The sequence below is a fragment of the Taudactylus pleione genome, unplaced genomic scaffold (genome assembly GCF_031769625.1).
Source record: "Taudactylus pleione unplaced genomic scaffold, aTauple2 ptg000086l, whole genome shotgun sequence".
Classification (NCBI taxonomy): Eukaryota; Metazoa; Chordata; class Amphibia; order Anura; family Myobatrachidae; genus Taudactylus; species Taudactylus pleione.
In genome coordinates, this window is record NW_028284488.1 from 14,713,851 (window position 1) to 14,737,629 (window position 23,779).

The 23,779-nt window shown below is 43.3% G+C and overlaps 1 protein-coding gene across 1 annotated transcript in view; it reads right to left on the reverse strand.

The window, feature by feature from the left end:
- The window catches only part of ITIH5 (inter-alpha-trypsin inhibitor heavy chain 5), a 137,929-nt gene extending 115,481 nt beyond the window's left edge, over window positions 1-22,448 (reverse strand). Inside the window, exon 1 of the mRNA XM_088468910.1 lies at window positions 22,280-22,448. Within this exon, the coding sequence (XP_088325036.1) occupies window positions 22,280-22,399 (120 nt within the window). The 5' untranslated portion in view covers window positions 22,400-22,448. The remainder of the gene's footprint in view (window positions 1-22,279) is intronic.
- Window positions 22,449-23,779: the final 1,331 nt, after the last annotated feature.

Below are 23,779 nucleotides of genomic sequence, written 5' to 3' on the forward strand. Positions count from 1 at the left end.
ACTACAGAGAGAATTTTTGTGACTGCGATTCTCTACAGCACAGGTTCTAAAACTCGGTCCTCAGGACCCCAAACAGTGCATGTTTTCCAGGTGTCCTCACAGAATCACAAGTGAAATAATTAGCTCCACCTGTGGATCTTGTAAAATGTGTTAGTGAGTAATGAATACACCTGTGCACCTGCTGGGTGACCTGCAAAACGTAACCCGTGTGGTGTTCTGAGGACAGAGTTTGAGAATCACTGCTCTACATAGACCATTTTTGTGACTGCCATATAACACAGAATACATGTTAGTGACCACCATATAATACAGAGAGCATATTAATGACTGCCATATAATACAGAGAACATGTGAATAACCGCCATATAATACAGAGAAAGTGCAAATGACCACCATATAATAAAGAGAGCTTGTGAATGACCACCATATAATACAGAGAGCATGTGAATGACCACTATGCAACACCGAATAGTTTTGAGACTGTCACAAAATATTATCCCTTCATCCAAAAAAAAACCTTCTAAAAAAATCATTAACTACTTCAGGATAATCATAACAGCCCTATTCACCACAACAGACCATCCCCCATATAAACATTCCCTTATCCACATCAGTAATTCCATTCAAAGTCATTACTGTACCTCGCTCTCTCTAATAAAAAAACCCATCATGTTAATTAAATCCACAATAAGCATTGACCCACTATCTTAACTCACCCACATAATAAAACCCACATACATGAAAACACTCTTATACTATAATCTTTCCCCCCCCCAAAAAAAACAAATTATCCCCTCCCCCCCAGCTCCACATACCTGTTGCTGTTCTGTTCTCACTATGAATCTCTCATGAGGCTGCTGCTGCTCTACATGACTCAGAGGAGCATGTGATGGGCATCTCCAATCAGAGATCAGCACATGCTCCTCTGGCCCCTCTGTAGAGTCTCATAGGATTTACCCAGTAATGCAGTGCCCCATCCTCTACATGCAGTTGCCAAGCCCCATTAGCCCTTGGCACTGGCAGCCTGGGCGGTTGGCAGACGGACCCCCTAGCCACATGGTATGTAGCTTCAGCTCTCAGTCTGTATCATACAGTCAATGCCAGGTAAGTGCCTGGGCCCCCTAGGACCACCGAGCCCTAGGCACCTGACTGTACAGCCTTGCCGGTAATGCGGCTCAGACAAACATACATATACATAATTTCATATGTAACCATAATTACATGCATATTATGCAGCTATCATATTAGTTATGTGAGCTCAAAAGGAAGGGATGAAACGAGGAATGGAGGGTCTTGATCATCAAAGCTAACTGTCTAACCTCTAACTGGGTGGAATTAATCATCTGAACAAACATGAGTGTCCTGGTTATTCATTCACAATAATGGGATCCTTAAAATAGTATAATTAGGGATACAATACTTTATTTCAAAGTTTCATGCTGCCGTGTCTCCCACATCTTGTTAAGAAAATGGCCACCACAGAACTGAAAGAGTTAATGGCAAATGCTGCAGCGCCATAAAGGGTTTATATTGCAGTGCACCATTTATAATGTAGAATGTAAATGTGTAATATACTAAATTGTATTTTAAAATCTTTAAATTCCATGTATGGCACAGCAGCACCAGGAAAGTGTGATGCCCAGTGCTGACAGTGCCAATAGGGTCAATCTGTGGGAATATAAATATTTTAAAGGTATAATAGTGCAGATGTAAAAGATGTATTTTAGTAGAGGTATTTTACTGCGTACCATGGAATAGGAAGTCTAGGGCCTTTGAGACATACGACAAGCCTGTGAGATATTGAGGGGGCTTGGCAAAATCCTGGAGACATGGCCATAGTTAGATAAAGTGAGGATATAAAAGGGGGCCTAAACATGTATTTTCCGATGATCCCAAGGATCTAAATTAGTCTCTGGAAATATGCTTAGATCCAGAAAGAAGTACACATTTTGTGGGATGAATTGTGTTTTTTTATGGCCTGTACCAGTTTAACACAGGGCTTGCACTAGGATTAGCACTAGAATCACGATATAAGCAACTTGAATGAGCCTTGATAGTAGGTGCCAGAGAGATGGTTCACTTAGTCTCTGAAATCAACACAAAATTTGGATTTCCGCTTGCACCAAGTTCAGAGGTGTACCGCGATTACACAACATCAGGGAAGACATCCAGCATGCGACACCGTTGTGGCTGACAAAATACTCTGGAGGATTGTGGACAGCGTTGTCTGGCATGCATTGTAACAGCCGACCGACATGGGACATTGCCGCAGATAACAGTAAAATGTAATGCTGGGGCCAAAAGTAACAGTGCAACATTCCTTTTCTTCTCTGGTGTACAGGAGCCAACAACCCACATGGGTCCAATTGCTGACCCCACAACACAAGGCTCTGTGCATTGCCTGAGTTTGTGAACACTGCCGCTGGATGCAAGATGACTGGAAACTTGTAGCCTGGTCTGACGAGTTGAGGTTCCAAATGTTTCAGGCAGAAGGATGATTACGTGTGTAGATAAAACCCCATGTCAACAAGGGACAGTCTAGCGCTGTAATGGTGTGGGGTGTTTTCAGCTTGAACTAATGCCCCTGATTAAACTATAGACATCACTGACCACTGATGCTACGTAACCATCCTTGCAGATCATTTGCACATGTTCATATGTTCATGTCATACATTTGCTTTAACATGGGACGAGGAAGCATATCAGTGTCCATGAAGAGCTTACTATAGCATCTGCCCATGACTTTGCAGCTTTTCCATCATTTAAAACTAAGGGGTCTATTTACTAAGCAGTGTTAGGAGACAGAGTGAAAAGTGATAAGGAAGTGATAAGGTGCCAGCCAATCAGCTCACAACTGTCATTTTTCAAACACAGCCTGTGAGATGGCAGGTGGGAGCTGATTGGGTGGCACCTTATCACTTCCTTATCACTTTTCACTCTGTCTCCTAACACTGCTTAGTAAATAGACCCCTAAGCACCTAACTGCCATTCAACATTTGTTATATTACACTAGACTAGGGGTGGGCAATTACTTCAGCTGGGGGGCCACTTACAATATTTTACTAAATGGGCAAGGGCAGTACACAAAATATTTTGTATTTAGAGTATAATACCTATTGATAAAACTGTAATGGATTTTTTGCAAGAAATATGACACAAGATATAATAGCGGGGACAGAGTTACACCGGGCAGACAAGGAAACAGGTAGAGGGGTATAGGAGACAAAGGAACAAAAACGAAATGGGTTTTTACAACATTCTCAGGCTATAGATGAATTTTTGTTTGACAAAGCAAAAAAAAAATGGCTGGCTGATAAATAATAAACCAGTAAATAAGAGTAAGCCCCTGCTGGATCTCATAAGCTGTTCTCCAGAACACTGGGGGTGATCCAGAGGTGGACATAGTTGCCGCTGCGACTTTATGCTGATACCATGACCGAAACGACTGATGTGTGCACAAAGCCACAACATCGGATACTGCACCTGCTGTAGACGCAGTTGTTGACACCAACACACCCACGACACCATGACAACCATTACCCAACCCCATCCTAAGTCACCGCCAACAAATGCCCAACAAAATTGCATGGGATTGATCTGTGTCTCCCGGCGGTAACCAACGGAATGCATGTGCAGAGGGAAACCATCGGGCACTTGTGTCCACCACAGAAACTTGGGTTAAATGAGAGCTATAACATTAAAAATGGGGAAGTGACAACAGGTGTGTACAAATGCAAACACACTGAAGCCAATAAAGCTGGGGGATTTGTAACCCACCCTAATTGGCATAGATATCCAGATTTTGTCTCCCAACCCATAGAAACCCTGTTTCCATTAAGATAAGTGTTCCGCCGTCCCACAATCGGGACGTTTTCTCTGATTTTCAGGGGATCAGGAAATATTGCAATGCATGAAGCATAAAAAATGGCGTTCTATAAAAATGCTCAACAGGTGTTTAGCCATGTTATGACCACTATGATGCAGCCACGCATCTCTGTCCAGATTTGTACTCTCCCAATGTTGGGTGGTATGTATGTCGGGAAGAGACGTGTTACAAGAAAAAGACCATCCTCTCCAGCACACAGGTATATTATTACTTCTGTCCCCCAGTGATTTTTACAGAATAACTGGTGAGATGAGTATCTGTGGGTGTCTGTCATAGTTACCTACTCTACATGAATGTATGAGCGGCACCCAGAATATTGGGAGACCTCTCTGGAAGGTAGGCTGACCTCCTGAATCACCACTGTGCCTACCAAACTGCTGCTATTTGCACGTGTGCATGTGATGACAAAACATTGTGCATGAGTCTGTGCTGGCACAATTGCAATGTGCATATATCACAGAGCAGCAAGAAGAATGAAAATCCACGTAACTAAAGTGAGTCATAGTAAAGAACTCAGCTTCATTTATTAGTTTTTTAAATCTATGTTCAAAAAAGTCTCCAAGTTTGCCTTATGCCATGTTGTCACCTCTTACTAATATAATAGAGGGTGGAGAATAACATTTGTAAGTAACGGATACATTTGCTAATTAGATCCTTTAACACCTTGACGCCGTAGGCAATTGCCATTAGGCTGGTCTTGATATCACGGCTTATATCAGGGCTTCCTCCAGTATTTTTTTTTTACAATTGAACATTAGTAAATTTGAAGCAGATCGCATTTCAAATGACAAGTATGGGAAATGCAATTTGCTTACTAAATTATGGGCATGTTAGGGCTTGGAGGAGTTTAATTATGTGTATTTTAATGGAATGTAGGCATCAGCTTGGCTAACAAATACAAAATGAACACAGATTAAGACTATGGGCTCTATTTACTACAATCCGCATTGGGAATGCAGATTGTAGTGTCATATTACCGACTGAATTCGCATTGCGAATTCAGGGAATATCACAGGGATTTACTAAAAATCCCTTACAGGGACAGAGCTAGCGATAAAGCTCTGTCCCTGCGAATCCCCTCTACACACTTATCACGGTATTTTCGAAAAAAATACCATGAGAAGTGCCCGTGCATGTGCCGACCGGCCATTGCTAAGCCCCGCCGCTATGCCCTGCCCCACCACAATCGCAACCCCCTGACCCCCCCCCTTCACTTAATTGCCCTCACCTGCAGTGATTGGGGCTCCGGTGATGTCCTCAATGGCTCCGGTCAGCTGACATCCCATCCTGCACTGGGACCCGGTAACCTGATGACCGAGTCCCAGTGCAGGATGGGAGACCAGCTGACCGGAGGGAGGACATCACCGGAGCCCTGAACTCTGGTCCCTGTACTCCGGTAAGTTATTTTTTTTTTTACTATTTTTTTTTTATTCTTAGCAGAGATCAGCGTGTGGTCTGTTTAGACCACACAGCTGATCACTGCGGCCAGCTCCAGGCTCTGCTCTGCCTGTTAGAGCGGAGCAGGAGTCTGGTAACCGGGGGAGACCCTGGATAACGCCACCTCCAGGTGGCGTTATCACAGGGCTTCTCCCGGTATTTTATTCACAATTTATTTTTAGTAACTACCAGGCAGATCGCATTTCCCATTACAATTATGGGAAATGCGATCTGATTACTAAAAATAAGTGATAATTAGGGGTTGGAGTAGAATTTTACGAATTCTACTCCAATTGCCCTTTAATAACTTTAGGTGAAACTAACATAATGTGAAAAGGGTGTGAAAACACCCTGACCCATCATTCAGGAAAACGCATACTTGAGGACTTTTACCTAGCTCCCTTTGGGAGACTCCCAGGGGAGTCATGTCTGATGGAAGGGGGGGGGTTGTTGCTGCCAATGAGTCATCATGGTCCTGCCCCATGTTGTTCAAAGCACCATTCACTGCATTTTAAAGCAAGAACAGGGCTATGTGTTATTGTAGACATGCCTCCCCACTGTTCAAAGCCGCAATTCACTGCATTTTTACAGTTGGCTGTAGGGCTACGATTATGCAATTCAATGCAAATGGAAGAATCCAACCCCAGGGCCATCCACTTTAGTTGGGAAGTGGTGGCATACAGCAGATGGTCCAATACCGTTGGAGGCTGGGAGAGCCCTCTTAAATTCTGGAATCTCCTGGATGTTTGGGAAGAGTTGGCAAGTATGGGAGAATGCAAAATATGAATTAACTAGGAAACAGCACCTCATGAATATTTTTCAGGCCTTGCACGACAAGACATCCTAGGCATATTTGGCATGTCAGTGTGAAATGATTAATCAATACAAACATCTGGTCTGTCTAAAAGTGACAAATACAAAAAGAAATCTACTTCGTACCATAATAAAAACAAAACATGGCCCCCATTAACATTTAGTTCTAGTATACAAACGTAAATCTTCCCTTAATCACTGATTTATCCAAAACTAAACACAACCTAATTACTTTAGATCAGAATTATGGAGCATACACACGGGACAATCGTCAGCGATAACGATATCGCTGAACGATCTCCTAGGTGTGCTGGATGATCAATATTGATCATCGAGCACACCACCAACCCACCAACGATGGGCCAGCGGCGGGTCCCTATGTAACCTGGTCGATATTGACCAGGTTGGCCTGCATGCACGGGCGATGGACAATATCGTTATCGTCCATACGTGCCCGCGCATCGCAGGTTGTTTGTAGGCACCAAAAAATGCACGATATGAACGATAACGATATGATCGTTATCGTTCATACTGTGCATTTTTATCGTACCGTGTGTACGCATTATTACTGTAAGTCAATCAATTGGTGGATAAATATAGCGTTATTAAAAAAGAAATCTGAACACAAATAGAACATTATTATACAGGACTCATTACTTACAATGCTAATTGATTAAAACAAAACAAAATAACAATTACAACTTCATACATTTTTGCAGGTGTTTTTAAACTTTTTTCTTTCACAAACCAGCCTCCATTGTGACCTGGCTGAAAGAGGCTTTCTGATATACTGATCCCTTTTACAACCTATATATAGCTCTTTTCTGTCCTAGAACCTATTTGTTCATTGCCCCAAAACATAACCAGGCGCACCAAGAGCCGCGTCGGGCCTGGGTAAAAGGGTGCATGGCCTAATAGTGGGAGGCGTGGTCATGCCCCTTAGCCCCCCCCAAAAAAAGATAAATTTTTTTCAGCGCCGCTGGGGAGGGGGGCACTGTGAGCCCCCTCAGCCTGGTGCATAGCCAGTGGGAGGTGCGATCAGTGTGATCGCTCCCCTCCACAGGCATAGGAGACTGCTGCGGCTTAGCGGCTTAGCAGCTGCGAGCAGTCTCCCAGTGTAGCCCAGAACACAGCTGCGTGTGCTGGGCTGTTGTGAAGTAAGAGGGAGGGGTGGGGTGATGCTGGACCCGGGCCCCCGCCAGGCCCCTCCAGCAAGCCCAGGCCTGGGTAATTAGTGCCCACTCTCCCCCCCCTCTCGGCACCCCTGAACATAACATACTCATTTCTCAAACAATGCAGACATGTGCAAAAAATACATCAATGTATTGGTTAGGACTATCTTATATAAATGGCTGATAAAGTTAGTATATTGTAAGGGTTTCCTGCTATGTGGTTACGTTTACTTATTTGATCAAGGAGAGACAGAGTATGAATCTATACAAGGGTTCAAGGGTTTTCCCAGACATGAATGTATAGGATCATTCTTTTTATCACTTTTGAAATAGGACAGACCATAGGGCCTGATTCAGTTACGCAAATTAGATGTTTTGTGTATAACTCCGATGGTGGATGGAGGATCTGTACTGCCCATGTGCCGATCGGTCACATACAGTTGCACTCTTAGGTGCAACATGATTGACATGCTGCAGCCATTTGGGGGCAGTGAAGGGGCAGCGACGGCCACACCACAGAAAACAGAGGCGTGTTGGCCTCGTTTTTTGGGTGTCCGAGGCCAGTGGCTGCATGGACTTTACAGCCATCCTGAATGACCTGAGAGTTATCCAGGTGGCCAATGTTTATGCTAGTGACCTGCTGGCTGCGTTCTCAAATGCAGCAGCGGATCACAGAAGTCGATAGGAGGTGTCTATTTACACAAGGCACCTCCTGCTGTATTAGCATAATTTGCATGTGTATGCAGCAGCGATGCATTTAGCGTATAACTCTAATGCAGACCCATAGTGTTTTCTAGAAACATAATGCAGTCACTTTCTGTGTGGATCAGAACATTTACACCATTTGTCCTATGTAATCTATGCTAATGTTTCCATAACTAATTAAATAAATTAGTTCTGCTAACCTATAAAAAACATCTACAATAGAATATTATTATTATTATTAATAATAATAATAATAATAATAATAATAATAATATTGCTTCATTCACTATGGAGCCAAGTATTTAATCTCATAACACGGGTTTTGAAGATCTCTATAGATCCGGATCCTTTAATAGCTATGTTCCATGTATATCGGGAACCCATCTCCAGCAGTGATCGTTATGGACATATATTAATCTCCACAAAATTACTAATAGCTCAGCAGTGGAAATCTAATATTATTCCCAATATACAAGCTATTGAAAATAAAATCCAGGCCCATTACTAATTCGAAACAGCAGGTGCCAAATACTCGTCATCAATTTCTAACCCTTTGGTCCGCTGGTTTGTATGGACCGAATATAGGAATCATAAAGGTGGCCCGGATGACTGATGTGAATTAAACAATACAATAATATTTTCAAGATTTTATTTGACATAATTTACAATAAGGTTATATGGTAATATTGATTATCGAGTTGAGCATGGAAAAGTCAATATCTAAGGAAGAGGTCACGACTAAGTGAATGTATGTTCCTCATATCAGTGCTATATTTTCGGTATTTGAACTTAAGAAGTTATACTGAGTCAAAGATATAATTATACTGTATGTACCTTTCTAAGTGGAGTTCAGCTGTTTATGTAATTTTATTTTTTTTTCCCCATTCTTTATTTTTTATTATTATTCTTTATTTTCTGTATGTTTCTATCATGTATATGTCCAATACTTCTCTTTTGAAAATCAATAAAAATTGAATATTGAATAATAATAATAACATAGAACTTTTCTCCAAAAGGACTCAACGTTTAGTAGGTTATAAATTAACTTAAACATATCTTCCTTTGCCCAATTAATTTTGCTGTGTTTTTACAATATTTAATTGTTCAAACATCCAACACAACTGTATAATCAAATGGCAATAGGGCTTCAATAGACTAAAAAACTTTTACAGGTAGCTTTGGCAATACATGTAAATTTGCAATAGTGTAATGCCTTACACAGGGTACACACTAGACAATATGTCATCCGATCCGGCGGATCAGAGCGACACATAGGGCACATGTCTCCACAGGCAGCACCTCCAATTTAATATATATATATATAAAAATATATATGTTCAGGGTGTGTAGTCTGAGGTCCATTTCCTATATACATCGGGCACTTTGTCTAGTGTGTGCCCGCTATGTCGCTGATGATGCGTGCTCCCACATGCATGCATGCCAACAGGTGATATCATTAACGGGGGCCAGAGGCGGGCTGGGCTGGGGGGCAGGGTGCCAACTGACTCCTGGGCCGGTATACCATTAGGCATTTGGGGCCGCACAAGCCAGAAGGCTCAATCGGAATGCATGACTAGCATTCTCTGCCTGCCCCCCGGCCACCGTGACTCCTGTCCATTCTCCACTGTTCACTGCACTGTGCTAGAAGCGTTGATTGGTGGATGGTGCTGGCCATCCACCAATCACAGTTGTGGGAGTATCTAACACTGATTGGTGGATGGCCGGAGCTATTCACCAATCAGGGAAAACTGCAGTGAAGCGCGCTCGCACAGAGAGCTGCTGCGCTGCCAGAGAATTAACACTGAAGTGAGTTTACAGTGCAGCCAGCACTGTAGACTCACTTCAGTGTGTTCGGTCTCTTGCAAGGGGCACAGCGTGGGCGGAGCAGATGGAGCTCATGCTCCAGAGCCGGTTCCGTTAGGGACATTATATATCAGACTGCCGAGATCGTAATGAGGGCACTGTCGGGACTCGGGAGCACCCATGCACTGTGCACAGGCTGGGCCCCCTGACTTCTTCATCTCTGGCTGCATTAGTACTGGAAGCACGGTAAGCAATGCGCACCCTCCTCCCTGCTGCATTCATATTGACATGCCCTGTGCAGTGTCCTCTGTGTAGTGTTACTGTCTTTTAGTGTTATTTTTTGCCATGTTGGTCTCTCATCTTTGTGTTTTTGCCCTGAGTTCTGTTATGTTTTAATGTATTAGTGCATTCAGGGCTCCCAGTCCCACCTCCACACACTGCCGCTACACTGCTACCCCATCCAATAGTGCCCCAAGACAGTTCCCACATCTCATACTACCTCAACAATACCACCATTCCTCATATTGCCCAAAACATTGCTCCCACTCCTCACACTGCCCAAAATGCTGCTCCCACTCCACATATTGCCCTAACACTGCCCTTAATTCACACTACTCCCACAATATTGCTCCCCCTCCAAATATTGCACACCTTCAAAATACTGCCCCCCCAAACTGCCCCCCCCGCCCAAAAAAAATACTGCTCTAACACTGCACTCTCCTCCAAAGACAGCCCCATTTCACAATGGTAATGAATAGATACCCTTCTGTTTCTGTACCATGGCGTCAACAGTTACTGTCCAGCATAATTCCCTACCATCCACACGGGCATTGAGGGGGAATACATTCTTGTGGCGAGTGCAGCGAGCCACTGAGCCCAAAGCGTGGCAAGCGAAGCAAGCCTGCGAGGGGACAATTGTCTTCTTTTGGTGGACAGTATGGGCAGAAAACCGCACTTCCACCCTCACGGCACATCACTTCCATTTACAGAAACAGAAGGGGATTTATACACTACTATTTCATAATTCAGCCCACTTCACCCTCAGGCCCAGTGTTGCCCCCTCAGTCTATATATTACCTTCAGGGTAATGTCTCACCTGTTAAAACTGAACATCCCCTAGTGGGCCCCTAGTGCCCCAGTCTGACACTGCCTCAGCTAAATTTCTGTCACCTCAACTTGCCTCCACACGTTGGCTATGCCAGACACACCGGTATTATGGGGGGCGCCATAACATGCGCTTGCTCCAGATGCCACAGCTCTACGCTACACCTCTGAGAGCAGGCGCTATCGCAGTGGTGCAGTCACTGATTTTGTGTGTGTGTGTGCCAGTCCATAAAGAAGCAAAGGAGCTGTCATAGCAGCAGGCATTGTAAGCGGCTCCTATGACATAGGCTACCATGGACCTGCTGTGCCATAGGCATATTGTGTCATCATAGTTACTTGTACAAAGGTGGACCAGCACACGGTGCACTATAACTTAGTAATATGGACAATAAACCACTTAGCTTTATAGTTTTCTAAACTTCATAATGGTGTTCTTTTAATTGAGCATTTTGCTAGAATATTTGTTGCCTACTGTATAAGACGCAAAAGTTTTGACCTCTCTCCTCACCCAGATTCGTAACAATGATACTGGGCCTGAGTCAGAGATGTACACAATGCCGATATTTACACAGTTGAGTCATTGACTGTGCATGTGCCAAGGTAGCTCTGCGCTGCCACTCACAGTGAGGTCTCATTCAAGTGATCGACAGTCAGGGACCATTTGCGGGATGTAATGGGGAATGGCGGCAAAAAAAACCAAACGCTTTTTGGGGTATGTCATAGTGTGCGTCTCCCGGGAAGAGATTTTAGAAGGTAGGTAACTATGCTCATATATTGTTAAAATTTACATTAAAAAAAACCTTGGCAAAGGTCATATCAGTGTCCACTCTGCCCTCATCTGAGAAAAGTATTTTTCAGAGGGAATGAGAAATGCTTCAGCCATAATACCTGATGTCCAATGTACCTCAAATTCTGAGATAAATCTTTGATTTAACCATTCAGGTGCAATACGTTTCTAAGACTTTAACCAGTGCGCCGGTCTATACACTTTCTACAAAATGTATATCTCTCTTTGGGCCTGATACAGAGGTATACAGTAATGCAGTAGCGTGAATGTATGTTAAAGCTGCAGTACACCCACCATGTAATCTAATCCACCATGGTGCAGTACAAATTGCACTTTCGAGTGGATATCAGACGCACCATTGAATATCAGAGCAACCTTATGGTTGCTCAGAATGTCCGACGGTATATGGCCATCGGTGTCAGTGGACCTGTGTCTTTCGATGCATTCCCTGACACTGTCACGATCACCGACAGTCACTCCCCCAGTTACCGACCCAGACCCAGAGATTGTATGGTATTATCTCTCTGTCTATCCTGTCTGTGTCTCCTGACTACACTACAGCATGCCTGGGTATTCCCGCAAATGTCACGCTTAGTTGTCTTTTGCATATTTATTTTTTTGGAGGGGGTGCAACTTTTAAGATGCCACGCTACATTTTCACCTGAGGGGCTAAATGAGTACTGACAGGTGGAAAGGGGGTGGTGGGGGGGGGTATGTAGCAGGCAGACGTTTTGCCTAGGGTGCCTAGAAGCCCTGCACCGGCCCTGCACCTCTGCCTAACCTATACTCCTCACACTGGGCTTTGTACTGGGTTCTAAACAAGCATTCAGGGCAGCACTTATAAAAGAGTATTGATTATTTCTTTATAGGCCTGCCCGATGTGTCAATTCTTTTCTCCCAGATATTGACGCAGTTTAATGCATTATTGGGTAATAAACTGTTGATTTCACAAATAAGACTCTTTAATTATAATTGTAGCAGGTCCTCTGCTATATGTCCTTGACTAAGCAGAAAAGGGGATTTCGGGAGTCACAATGCCAATGCCGGATTCCGGACACTTATCGGAATACCGGTGTCGGCATCCTTATTGCAGGAATCCAGAAGGTAAGTAGAGGGGTTAGGGGGAGGGTTAGGGTTAGGCACTAGGGGGAGGTTAGGTTTAGGCACCAGGGAGAGAGGGTTAGGGGATAGGTTAGGTATACTTACCTTGAGCCATCGGGATGCGAAGCTAGCCGGGATGCCGGCATCAGGATTCTGACCACCGCGATCCCGAACGCTGGCATCCCGTACAAAATCCCTTCTAAAAGCTATTAACAGTGCTATTTAATTGTGGGTCAAGAATTTAACTATTTTACAAATTTTAGAATAGCAAGATAGCTCACTACAGCAGGCTTATCAGTACTAATACTTATGTCTTTGAATTATTAGAGTCTGTCACACGCAGACCTGTTTGGACCAGAGTTTCTGTCATGAATCAGGTCTTGTTATAAGGCTCTCAGATCCTTTGAGATGCTAAAGCCTAGAACTCAAAGTAAATGCATGAAGCCATTGGCCTTTACAATAAACAGCCATAATAGCTCAGTCGGCAGAAAAACAGCCTCTAGAATGAAGATCCCTAAGTTTGAATCCTGATAAAGCACCCTTCCTTCCAGTGCACGCTTTGAATAATGGGATGTCCAGGAAAAAAGAGGGAGTAATACAGAGACTGTCTCTGACTTTCTTGAAAAAGCCCACAAATTCTCTCAATGATTTAGCGGCACTAACTGGGACAATGATAGCTTTCTCTTCGACTTTCTTCCTCGTTCCTTCCCTATGCTAGAATACACAAGCTCTTCTCAGCTTTTTCTTATAAACCTGTCACTATTAGTCAGGAATGATTTACCTGTCCTCCCATGTCATATTGGAGATTTCCAATTGGGGCTCACTGCCAATTCCAAATTACAGGCATGTGTTAAGATAGGTACACACTAAACGACATACACTAAACGACGTGTGTACCCAGCGATGAGACACATGACTCCCCTGCCGAAGGACCGACAGCAGGTGGTCCGTGAACACTGGGCGATCTGGTGCCCGATATGCCGGCTGATCACCCCATGGAAATGTGCAATGCATGATATAGTGCATACACACTGGACGATTTTAACGATTTCTCATTCCAATGCATTGGAATCGGCCAAATCGTTAACAAAATCATCTAGTGTGTAGGGGCCTTTAGACTCTCCTATGATTTTAACAGTAACATCCAATGTGTGTCCTCTGGGATAGGAAGATCTCTCCCAACACAGCTATACAAGGAGAATGGTCAGGGGAAGAAATACCCTTCATATAAATACATTAGAACTGAGAGCTGAGAAAATATCTTTTCAATCTCTTTAACCTCCCAAGACACACAATGCTCTAGTTCTTCTCTGGACAATATGACATCTATGTCCTACATAAAAAGAATGGGGAACATTTTTTAATGTTCCTTTGCATGGAAGCTTTGGACATTTGACAGGAGACCATAGAAAGGAAAATAATTCTAAAGGCAACAGACCTGCCTGGAAATATTAACTAACTGGCAGATTCCCTTTCCGCTCTTTGACTACCTTAACTTCCTTATCAGATTTTGTGTCTATTTCTAAGACACTGGCTTCACGCTGACCTTTACCATTTGCAACAATAGGAGTTAAGCTGATCATATTAATTTTCTCATACCCCGGTTTCTCAAACCACGGAAGTGTACCAACTTATTCTCAGATGTCACACCAAAATTTTTCCTAGTAGAATTAGACATTATAAAGATGATAGAAAAGAACCAAACCTTTCTCCTGTTTATCTACTTACTCTTACCCCACTTGTTTGAATAAACAGCAATTATTCATTACCTGTAGAGAACCTCACTGTACAGCTAAACCCTCTACCCTTACAGGAAACACTGTATGTTACATGATAGAGGCTGGTATTGACATTTCTCAATTTAAGGGCCTCTTTTTACTGGGTGATGCTGCATATAAAGCACCTCAAACTCTTACTTCTCCAAACTATCATGCACGCAGCAAACTGCTCATCTGCAAGTACAATTAGCTCCAGTTAGCTGTAAGGTAAGTTTACCTGACACTCTGATAGTCCCTCAGTTTGAATGGATTGCAAGTATTGATACTACTCAGTTCAAAAGCCACTTTTTGAGAAGAGTTGCCAAAATGAAGGCACCCCAGTAGATCTTCCCTTACAAACATTTATGCACAAGGTAAATTTTGCTCATTAGTCATCAATTTGCATAACATTATTGAAGACTTATGATGAAGCAAATATCAAATTTCTCTCTCTTGTTGCTAAGTAACAATCTCCTGAAGAAAAAACTGTAGTTTGCAAGAATCTATGATCTGCAAACGTTCTCTGCTCTTGGGCCTAGGATTGCAACCGACACCGAGCAACAGCCCATCCCACCCTCCCAAAAATTACAAACTGTTGCTTCCTGTTGGTTACTCTTCCAAGGCATTTAGGGTGAGATGTATGATGGGGCAGCTAAAGGACAGTAAATGCCTGGACCTGCTTCTCCTATTTGTCTCCTTGAAGCAGGTCCAGGCACCGCCGGCATGAATTTCCCCCAGTAAGACAAAGAAGGAGAGTGATAATTCACCTGTCTGACGAAAGGCACTCTCCCTCTTTTGGCTTCTGACCAGCGCTTGCCGGTCGGAAATTCCCAGCGGCACCTGCGTCGTTATAAAAAAAAAAGTTATTGTTTTTGGTAAGCATGGTCCTTGGCTGCATACTCCGGCAGCCAGGGACAGTACTCTGGTGCGGCAACGACAGCTGCAGCTGTCGAAATCGATAGTTGCAGTTGTTGGAATGGTCAGTGCCACTCACCATTCATACATTGCCTCACCACTTTGGCGCCCTATCTAGGGATAGCTCCGATAATGACAGGGGCACACAGGGCCGCCATCAGGGGGGAACAGCCAGTACACCTGTGCCAGAACAAGACAGCTACACTGCCGGAAGAGTTAATTGAAAAACTTTTGCAGTAACAAAAAGCAGCACAAGCTGCTAGCGCTGGCAGGAGAGCTATATCAATGACTCATCACACAGCTAAGCTGTGTGTGATGAGTCATTCATTAATTAACTCTCCAGCTAGCACTAGCAGCACACGAGCTAATGCTGTCAGATGCTGGATTCCCCTGCAGACCTGTGATCAACGTTGAAGCCTGGTTTTCAGGTGTTTTGTCAGGGTTGAGCTTATTTCCCCTTCGCGCTAGGGACCTGGAAGTGACGTGAGGGCGGAAGTGCAGTTCCTGCCCATGACAGCCAGCTACAGAAGTACTTTGTCCCTACTTAAACAAGTTTGTTGTCCCCTCGCGGGCTCGCTGCGCTCACATGCTTCGGGCATGGTTACCTGACCTCTATGCCCACTTGGATGGCAGGGAATGACGCTGGACACTGGCTGATGACGTCAGGGTGTTCTCCGTGAAGGGGAATTAGACATTACCATTTTGTCTCGCACACTACACACAGCCCAGGAAGAATGCTGCAGACACAGCACAGTAAGTATAGGGATCTCACTTCTTATGTCTGCTGCTCTATGTTCTCCTAACACCTTGATGTCTGTCCCCTGTCTCTCTCCCCTGTCTGTACCCTTTGTCTCTACACTATGTTGGTTAAGTGTGCCTCTGCCTCCCCTCTCTCCTTCCCTCCCAACCCCATGGGTGATTCTGCCTCACACCTCCATGAGTGCCTCTACCCCCTCCACTCCCAATGAGTGCCTCTGTCTCCCACTCCACATCCCATGTGTGCCATTAACTCTTTTTCCACTTTCCATGTTTGCATCTGCCCCCTTCTACACCCCATGTGTGTCCCTGCCTGACACTACACTCCCCATGTGTGCCTATGCACCCCTTCCCTCCCTATGAGTGCCTCTGCCCCTCATCCACTCCACTTGTGTGCTTCTGACCCATGTCACTTGCTTTTTTCCTCTGTGTTACATTATAGGCCTGGCCAATTCGTGGCTCTCCAGCTGACATGAAACTACAAGTCCCAGCATAACCTCCCACCGATCAGCTGGTAAACCATGCTGGTACTTGTAGTTTCACAACTGCTGGAAAGTCACTGGTTGGCCAGGACTGCATTATCCCATCTTTTTCCCCATTCTAACTGTTCTCCAACCTCCTTCTCCTATTTGCCCTCACCATTCTCTTTCCTCTTATGCCACACCTTTCTACCTCCTCATCTTCCACTTCTCCACTCTTTGGGGTCTAGTTACTAATAGGGGGAAAAGGGGGAAAAACGCTAAAGACAGAGAAAATCCCCATACATACCACTTCTCAGTATATACTAAAGGGATTTTCTCTGCCTGCAGCCTGCACACTGCACCTGGGGCACTTAGCACTGCCATAAACACCTATGGCAGCGCTAAGTGTCCCAGGTATTACTAAGGGGAGAGGGCACTTACCGTCTGCTGATATCGCCTCCTGTAGCTGCTGATATTTGCTTCTCCTCACTGGAGAAGCAGGTCTTGAGCTGTGTCAGGTTAAAGTTTGTTGGAAAAAAAAAGTCACTGCTGCTGCTGCCGTACAGAGCCTAGAGATGGTGAGTAACACAGGACTGTAGGGGAAGGGTTGGCTGTATTTCCCCTTCGTGCTAAGGACCTGGAAGTGACGTGAGTGAGGGCGGAAGTGCAGTTCCTGCCCATGACAGCCAGCTAAAAAAGTACTTTGTCCCCACTTAAACAAGTTTGTTGTCCCCTCACGGGCTCGCTGCGCTCGCCACGCTTCGGGCACGGTGGCTCGCTACTCTCGCCACATGGTTATATTCCCCCTCTATGCCCACTTGGATGGCAGGGAATGACGCTGGACACTGGCTGATGACGTCAGGGTCCTCTCCGTGAAGGGGATTTAGACATTACCGTAGGGGAAGGGAGTCTCAGCTGTTACCGCCAAGGGGGTGACTTAACGTTCACCCTCCTCGGCTGGTCTATTTTTAGTAACTGCTGCGTTAGCCACCTCCTGCTTCGCAGCGGTAGCAGGCAAAGCAGGAGTGGCATTAAAGCAGAGTTTTAGTAAATAGACCCCTTTATGTCTTTCCATCCTCATCTTCTGAATGTGCCATGAAGAACCATGGCTGTTGGCTGGCAATCAGAGGAGGCATGGATGAAGGGAAGCACAATCAGTACTCCACATAACTGAAACTAAACATTGCAGGTAAATACAATTCTCATTCATTAAATCGCTCAGCACTCTACACCTTTGCACCCTCCGGGCTTTGGGCGGGAAGGAGGGGGGGGACCCTGCATTGTCCACTTGTACTGGGCCCCATGATTCCTGATGGCGGCCCTGGGGGTGCTTAGAGCCCCTATCATTCTGGACAGGTTCTAGATCACATAACGTGCATAGTTACCAATTTGTTACATCTCCCCCTTAGTCTATTATCTTTTCTTTCATTCACATAGGCCATCTGAGGGACTAGAAATGAACACTGATTGGCTACACAGGACCCTAAAGAAAAAATCGCCCAATTTTCTCTGTTCTTTTACTTTCAAAACCAAAGGTTTTTCTACAATATTGTTACTGTACCATCCTTATCAGTTACTGGAAAACAAAGCAAATCCAGATGGAAAAGCAGTTTAAACAGACTTTATTCTCCATTTGTGTACATTCATTGTTATTCCAACTGTAATTGTTTTTTATTATTAAATTTATAATGAAGTTGTTTTAACTTCCATTTCTTGTTGTGCTTATACATTATATATGCAGTGCAAGTACAGTATCACCAGAGTCAAAAGATATCTATCTTATATATAAAATTAATGTCTGTTTATTTGTTGTTTGTCTGTCTGTCCGGTTATTCATTTGGACACCCCTACACCGATTGGGATGAAAGCAAGCAAGGTGGTCTAGTTGGATCCTGGCCAGGTTTTAGGGGATTAGGGTCTCTGTCAGACCCGGGATCCTGTTCTGGGCCTTCCACTGCATGGATTTGAAAGAAAACTTCACAGAGTGTTAACATTGCATCCAAGAAGACACACCAGAGGGTTGAGGTCCCGGTCGGACCTTCCATTGGTGTACGCTGGGCAGAATTTTGACCCGGGGACGCTGGGCAGAACTTTGACCTGGGAAGCCTGTTTTGGGCCTTCCACTGGATGGATTTGGATGAAAACTTCACAGAGTGTTAACATTGGATCCCAGAAGACATACTAGGAGGTTGAGATCCCGGTCAGACCTCCCGTGGGTGTACGCTGGGCAGAAATTTGACCCTGGGACGCTGGGCAGAATCAGCCTATAATAGGGAGCCTATTCTGGGCCTCTCATTGGATGGATTTGGATGAAAACTTCACAGAGGGGTAGCAATTGGTCTGGGATTCATAATGGAGTGGTCGGGGTCCCAGTTGGACCTCACGGCGGAGTGTGCCGGGCTGAACTTTGACCCAAGGAGTCTGTTCTGGGCCTTTCACTGAATGGACTTGGAAGACATCACATAATATTGACGAAAATGTCACAGAGTGGTAACATTAGATCCCACAAGACATATTATGTGGTTGAGGTCCTGGTATACGATGGGCAGAACTATAAGCCGGGGAGCCTGTTCTGGACCTTCCACTGGATGGATTTAGATGACATCACATAATAAGGGGTAAATTTACTAAAGGCAGAGTTTTTAGAAGTGAGTTTTAAAAGTGATGTTGCCCATAGCAACCAATCAGATTCTACATAACATTTACCTAGCACCTTCTAGAAGATAATAGCTAGAAACTGATTGATTGCTATGAGCAACATCACTTTTAAAACTCACTTCTAAAAACTCTCACTTTAGTAAATTTACCCCTAAAACGTAATAATTTAAAGATTTAAACCTGCTCAACTGCGGGTACTGCAGCTAGTGTATGTATGTATATGTATATATATATATATATATATATATTATAATATACAGTATATATTACATATGTTATTTGTTCTTAGGGTTTGTCTTTCACAGGGTTTACCAGTACTGTTTGCTAAATAGACTGTTCAGTCTCTTCAGACATAAAGTCTGGATATTATTCTGCTCGTTTTGCAACTCACACAATATTAAACGGGGTATTCAGTTATTAGGATTGCTACCAGTAAGCTTCCAAAATCTGATTCAGTAATGGGTAGCCTCACCGAGCTCCTTGTGTGCATGTGACGTGCACAACCTAGAGGTAGCTCCATTGTTAGTTATGGATGGCCATTGGTAGGTTAGCCATCGATGGTACCATTGGTGGTTGACATTGATGGTGTGAAACCATTAGCTGTGAACCATTGATGATTTCATCCACTGATGGTCATTCTTGTTTTAATACTGGCTGGGCAGTGGACCAATCAGGAAGTGGGGCAGGGGCTTCGCAGGTCGTGTCTGGGGTGGAGCTCACCTCTCTGTCCCAGCACATGGAGGAAAAAAAACATTGCTTGGCTCTGTGCTATCGACCATTGTTGGTTAGCCATTGATGGTTATTAACCATCAATGGTAGATGGCCATCCCTACTATTAGTGTCAGCAGGTTACTAATGGAAAAATTACACTCCCCTGCCTTTCAGTGGAGAATCCGGATTCTTGCTGCCCAAGCCCACCAGTTGTTGCTAGGTGGTAATCCTATTTTAATCATAGATTCCTGCAAACAGTATCTGTGCTTGAATGCAAATGGCTTAATTAGTGCCTCAGAAGTTATATTTTACTAAAACTGATGCTTAAGACCCAAATTTATTAAATCAATGCTTTTGGTAGCAAAATAAGGGGTATTTTTCTATTAAGTTTCAGGCTTAAATATGACAGACAGTAGCAGTTTGCTCAGTAAATAAACCATTCAGTCATTTAGATTCAAGCACCTGTGTTTAAGCATGGATATCCATATCCTTACCACCTGTACTGTTGGGAGATGTAATGACTGGAGATGGGATCTACTGCTATACTGCATAGACATGAAGTATAGGGTGATTGTTTTTGTAAGAAATGTATTCTGCACATGTAGTAATTAGGGCTATCACATTTATGCATAACAGAAAATCAGAAATGTTGCTTGTAGTATGAAGCTAGTTATTGTTTCATTTAAGGTGCGTACACAAGGTACGATTAAAATGGACACTGTGAACGATAACGATATTGATCATATCGTTCATATTGTGCATTTTTTGGTGGCCAACGACCTGCAATGCGCGGGTACGTATGGACGATAACGATATCTTCCATCGCCCGTGCATGCAGGCCAAACTGGTCGATAACGAACATGTTACTATAGGGATCTGCTATCGTTGATCGCGGGTCGTTCGCCATTGTTGGTGGGTAAATGGTGTGCTGGATGTTCGATATCGAACATCCAGCACACCCGGGAGATCGTACAACAATATCGTTATCGTTGTTGATCGTCCCGTGTGTATGCACCATTAGAGTATTATTTGCAGTAAATCACTCTTCATTCTATTGTCTGACTAGTCCCAATAATCCAAATACATTCTAAGAAAATAGCATTTTTAGTACACATAAAATTATTTAGCTGCAAAAACTGACAGAGTCTTGGTAAAACAGGGGTATAAGTCAGGCCAAGCAATAATCACTGAAAAACAGTGTTTAGAGCTTCAGAAATGAAACAGAGAACACAGGATGAAATGCATGGTGGTGGAGGGTGCAGTAAGATACACGCTTCCTATTTTTCTTTGTGGTAAGAGCAGTGTCCAGATAAATCCCACACATCAACCTCTTGGAGAAAAGTGGATTGTGTTGTCAAGTACTTCTATATAGGAGTCCATACGGAGAATTTAATTCTCAGCAATGTGTAGCTGTGCACATGGTGGTAGAATACTGTACTCCAACATTGCCAATTTCCCTGTGCACCTCTATGGGGTATGAGGGAAAATTGGTGATGTTGGTGTTCGTAATGCTCTGAACGTTCCAAGAAAACTTTGCGGACATCGCCACCAGTTTTTATGATTTATTATTTATTATTGGTAGTAGTAAGTGGAAATATTTTTTTTGTTTTAAAACAATTCAAAGTTGTATATATTTTAATTTCTAATATTTATTTATAAATAGATGGGCAATTTTTTTTTTCTTGAATATCCCTTTACATGCACATTAATTTGAACTAATGTGCATTATATGTTATTATGGTTATGGTAGTGCTAATAACATCTACAGAATATCTTTGGACTGAACAGTAGATAACCGGATGTGCAGCTAATTTGTGTATAGTCACAGTGTATTGTGGTGAAAGCCCCATCGCCTACAGAATGTATAAACACTACACCTGTATGGCGCATACGTATCATGTAACTTTCTTTAGCCCCAGATAATGATTCATTTTCCAAGATAAACAAATGTTTATTCATATAAAATAAACATGTGATAATAAAAATACTTGTATCCCATTAACTGTAGTATGTAAATATACATGTTTATTTTAAATGTGTGATGGTCTCAGAATCAGTAAACATAAAATATAATTCCAGAAGGTATAGAAAAACATTCCTCTAAAAAACAAAGTGTAGAACAAAAGTTCATTAAGTTAATGAAATCTGACGTTTATGTAAAGTTCATAAGCAAACATGTAACAATGGAATATAAAACTGTATACAGTACTCACTTTTTCCTCAGTGCCATTTGTCATAGAAAATTCTATTAAGTTATTTTCAGTTATTTCAGATCCATGATCTCCCAGGGAGGCAGAAACACAGAGGACGAGGAGTCCAAGGAGGAAGATCATGTTTAATCCTTAGGGTGTAGTGATTCTCCCAGGAAAAGTTGACGTTCTTTCCAGCAGTGCTGGGACTGTACATGCAGAGTGGGAACCTGCCAGTCTGCAGCTGGCTGAGATGCCTCAGACACTGGAGAAAGAGGCAGGCACAGTCCCACCCCTTCTACACTTCACCAGTGTCCTTTATATTATGCACCATACAAGCAGAAAGAGCTGTGTTAATGATGGCCATGAAGTATCCAAACTGAAGCGTTTGCAAATTACACTGTCATATTTTTAACCTATATGTTGAAGTCCTGGGAATAAATATATACACTGTTAATTTTCTTTTTATTCTGAGCAAAGAGATCCCTGCAGCTTCTATTATAAGGTTGTCAACAGAGTTGCTGAGTTGTCTTTTAAAATATGTGCTAATGTTTAACCCATCTTGTACAGCAGGTTATGTTTTGTATCTCTTTGGTAGTATAGTTGTAATACTGTGTTTTTGATGCAAAAAAGCAATCTCCCTTTAATGTCTGAAACTAACCCAGGATTATAGTTATGAAATCATCCAGCATCTTGGAAGATACTGTATATATGAAGATCACATTCACATGTTTTTAAAAGTAGCCAAACCTTGATCCCTGTGTAATGTGTAAGAGGAAGTTCGTGTCAGTTAGTGTCATTTTCATGATGCAATTCTTTATCCTGGGGCAAATGCAGGATTTTTAGAAAGAGGTTTCCTTGACATGTCACCAGAATGGGTATGACCATCATACAAGTGGGCTGGCTATCATTTTAGACATTGCTAGGCTATTTTCCAATCGCTGCCTATCTCCTCCAAATACAATGACAATAATGCACTATTGTTAGGTGCATGCAGCGCTACCTTTAGGACCACAGCAGTGAGAATTGGGAAATACCTCCCAACTGTCCCTGTAGTCCTGACAGCCACCAAAAATCAGAACTGCCCCACCAAAATCATGACAGTCGGCAGACTTCTATTATTGCAATCTTCATTATCTCCTGCTGCTCGTGTCTTAACCTCAGCTGCTGCTTGTCTGGCTTTTGGAGTTTTGGTGTCCTGTTTGGAAAAAGGGATAGGTACATGAGAAATGGAAAGCCCAGCAATGAGTGAATCCTCTAGCCCCCAACAAAAATATATATCTCCCACCCACCATTAAAAGAGTAATCCCTACCTCAAAAGCTACATTAAAAGCCCGGTTCCCACTCCATTAATTGTAAATATCCCCAAATACACCCATAAATTATAGCTATCCCCCAAGCCCATTAAATTAAATGAGTAACCCCCATACACCATTCAACTAAAAGCAGTTCCTTATGTCTAGTACATTAAATAATTAACTCCAACCACACCATTAAACAACAGCTTATAGTCCAGTGGCAGAA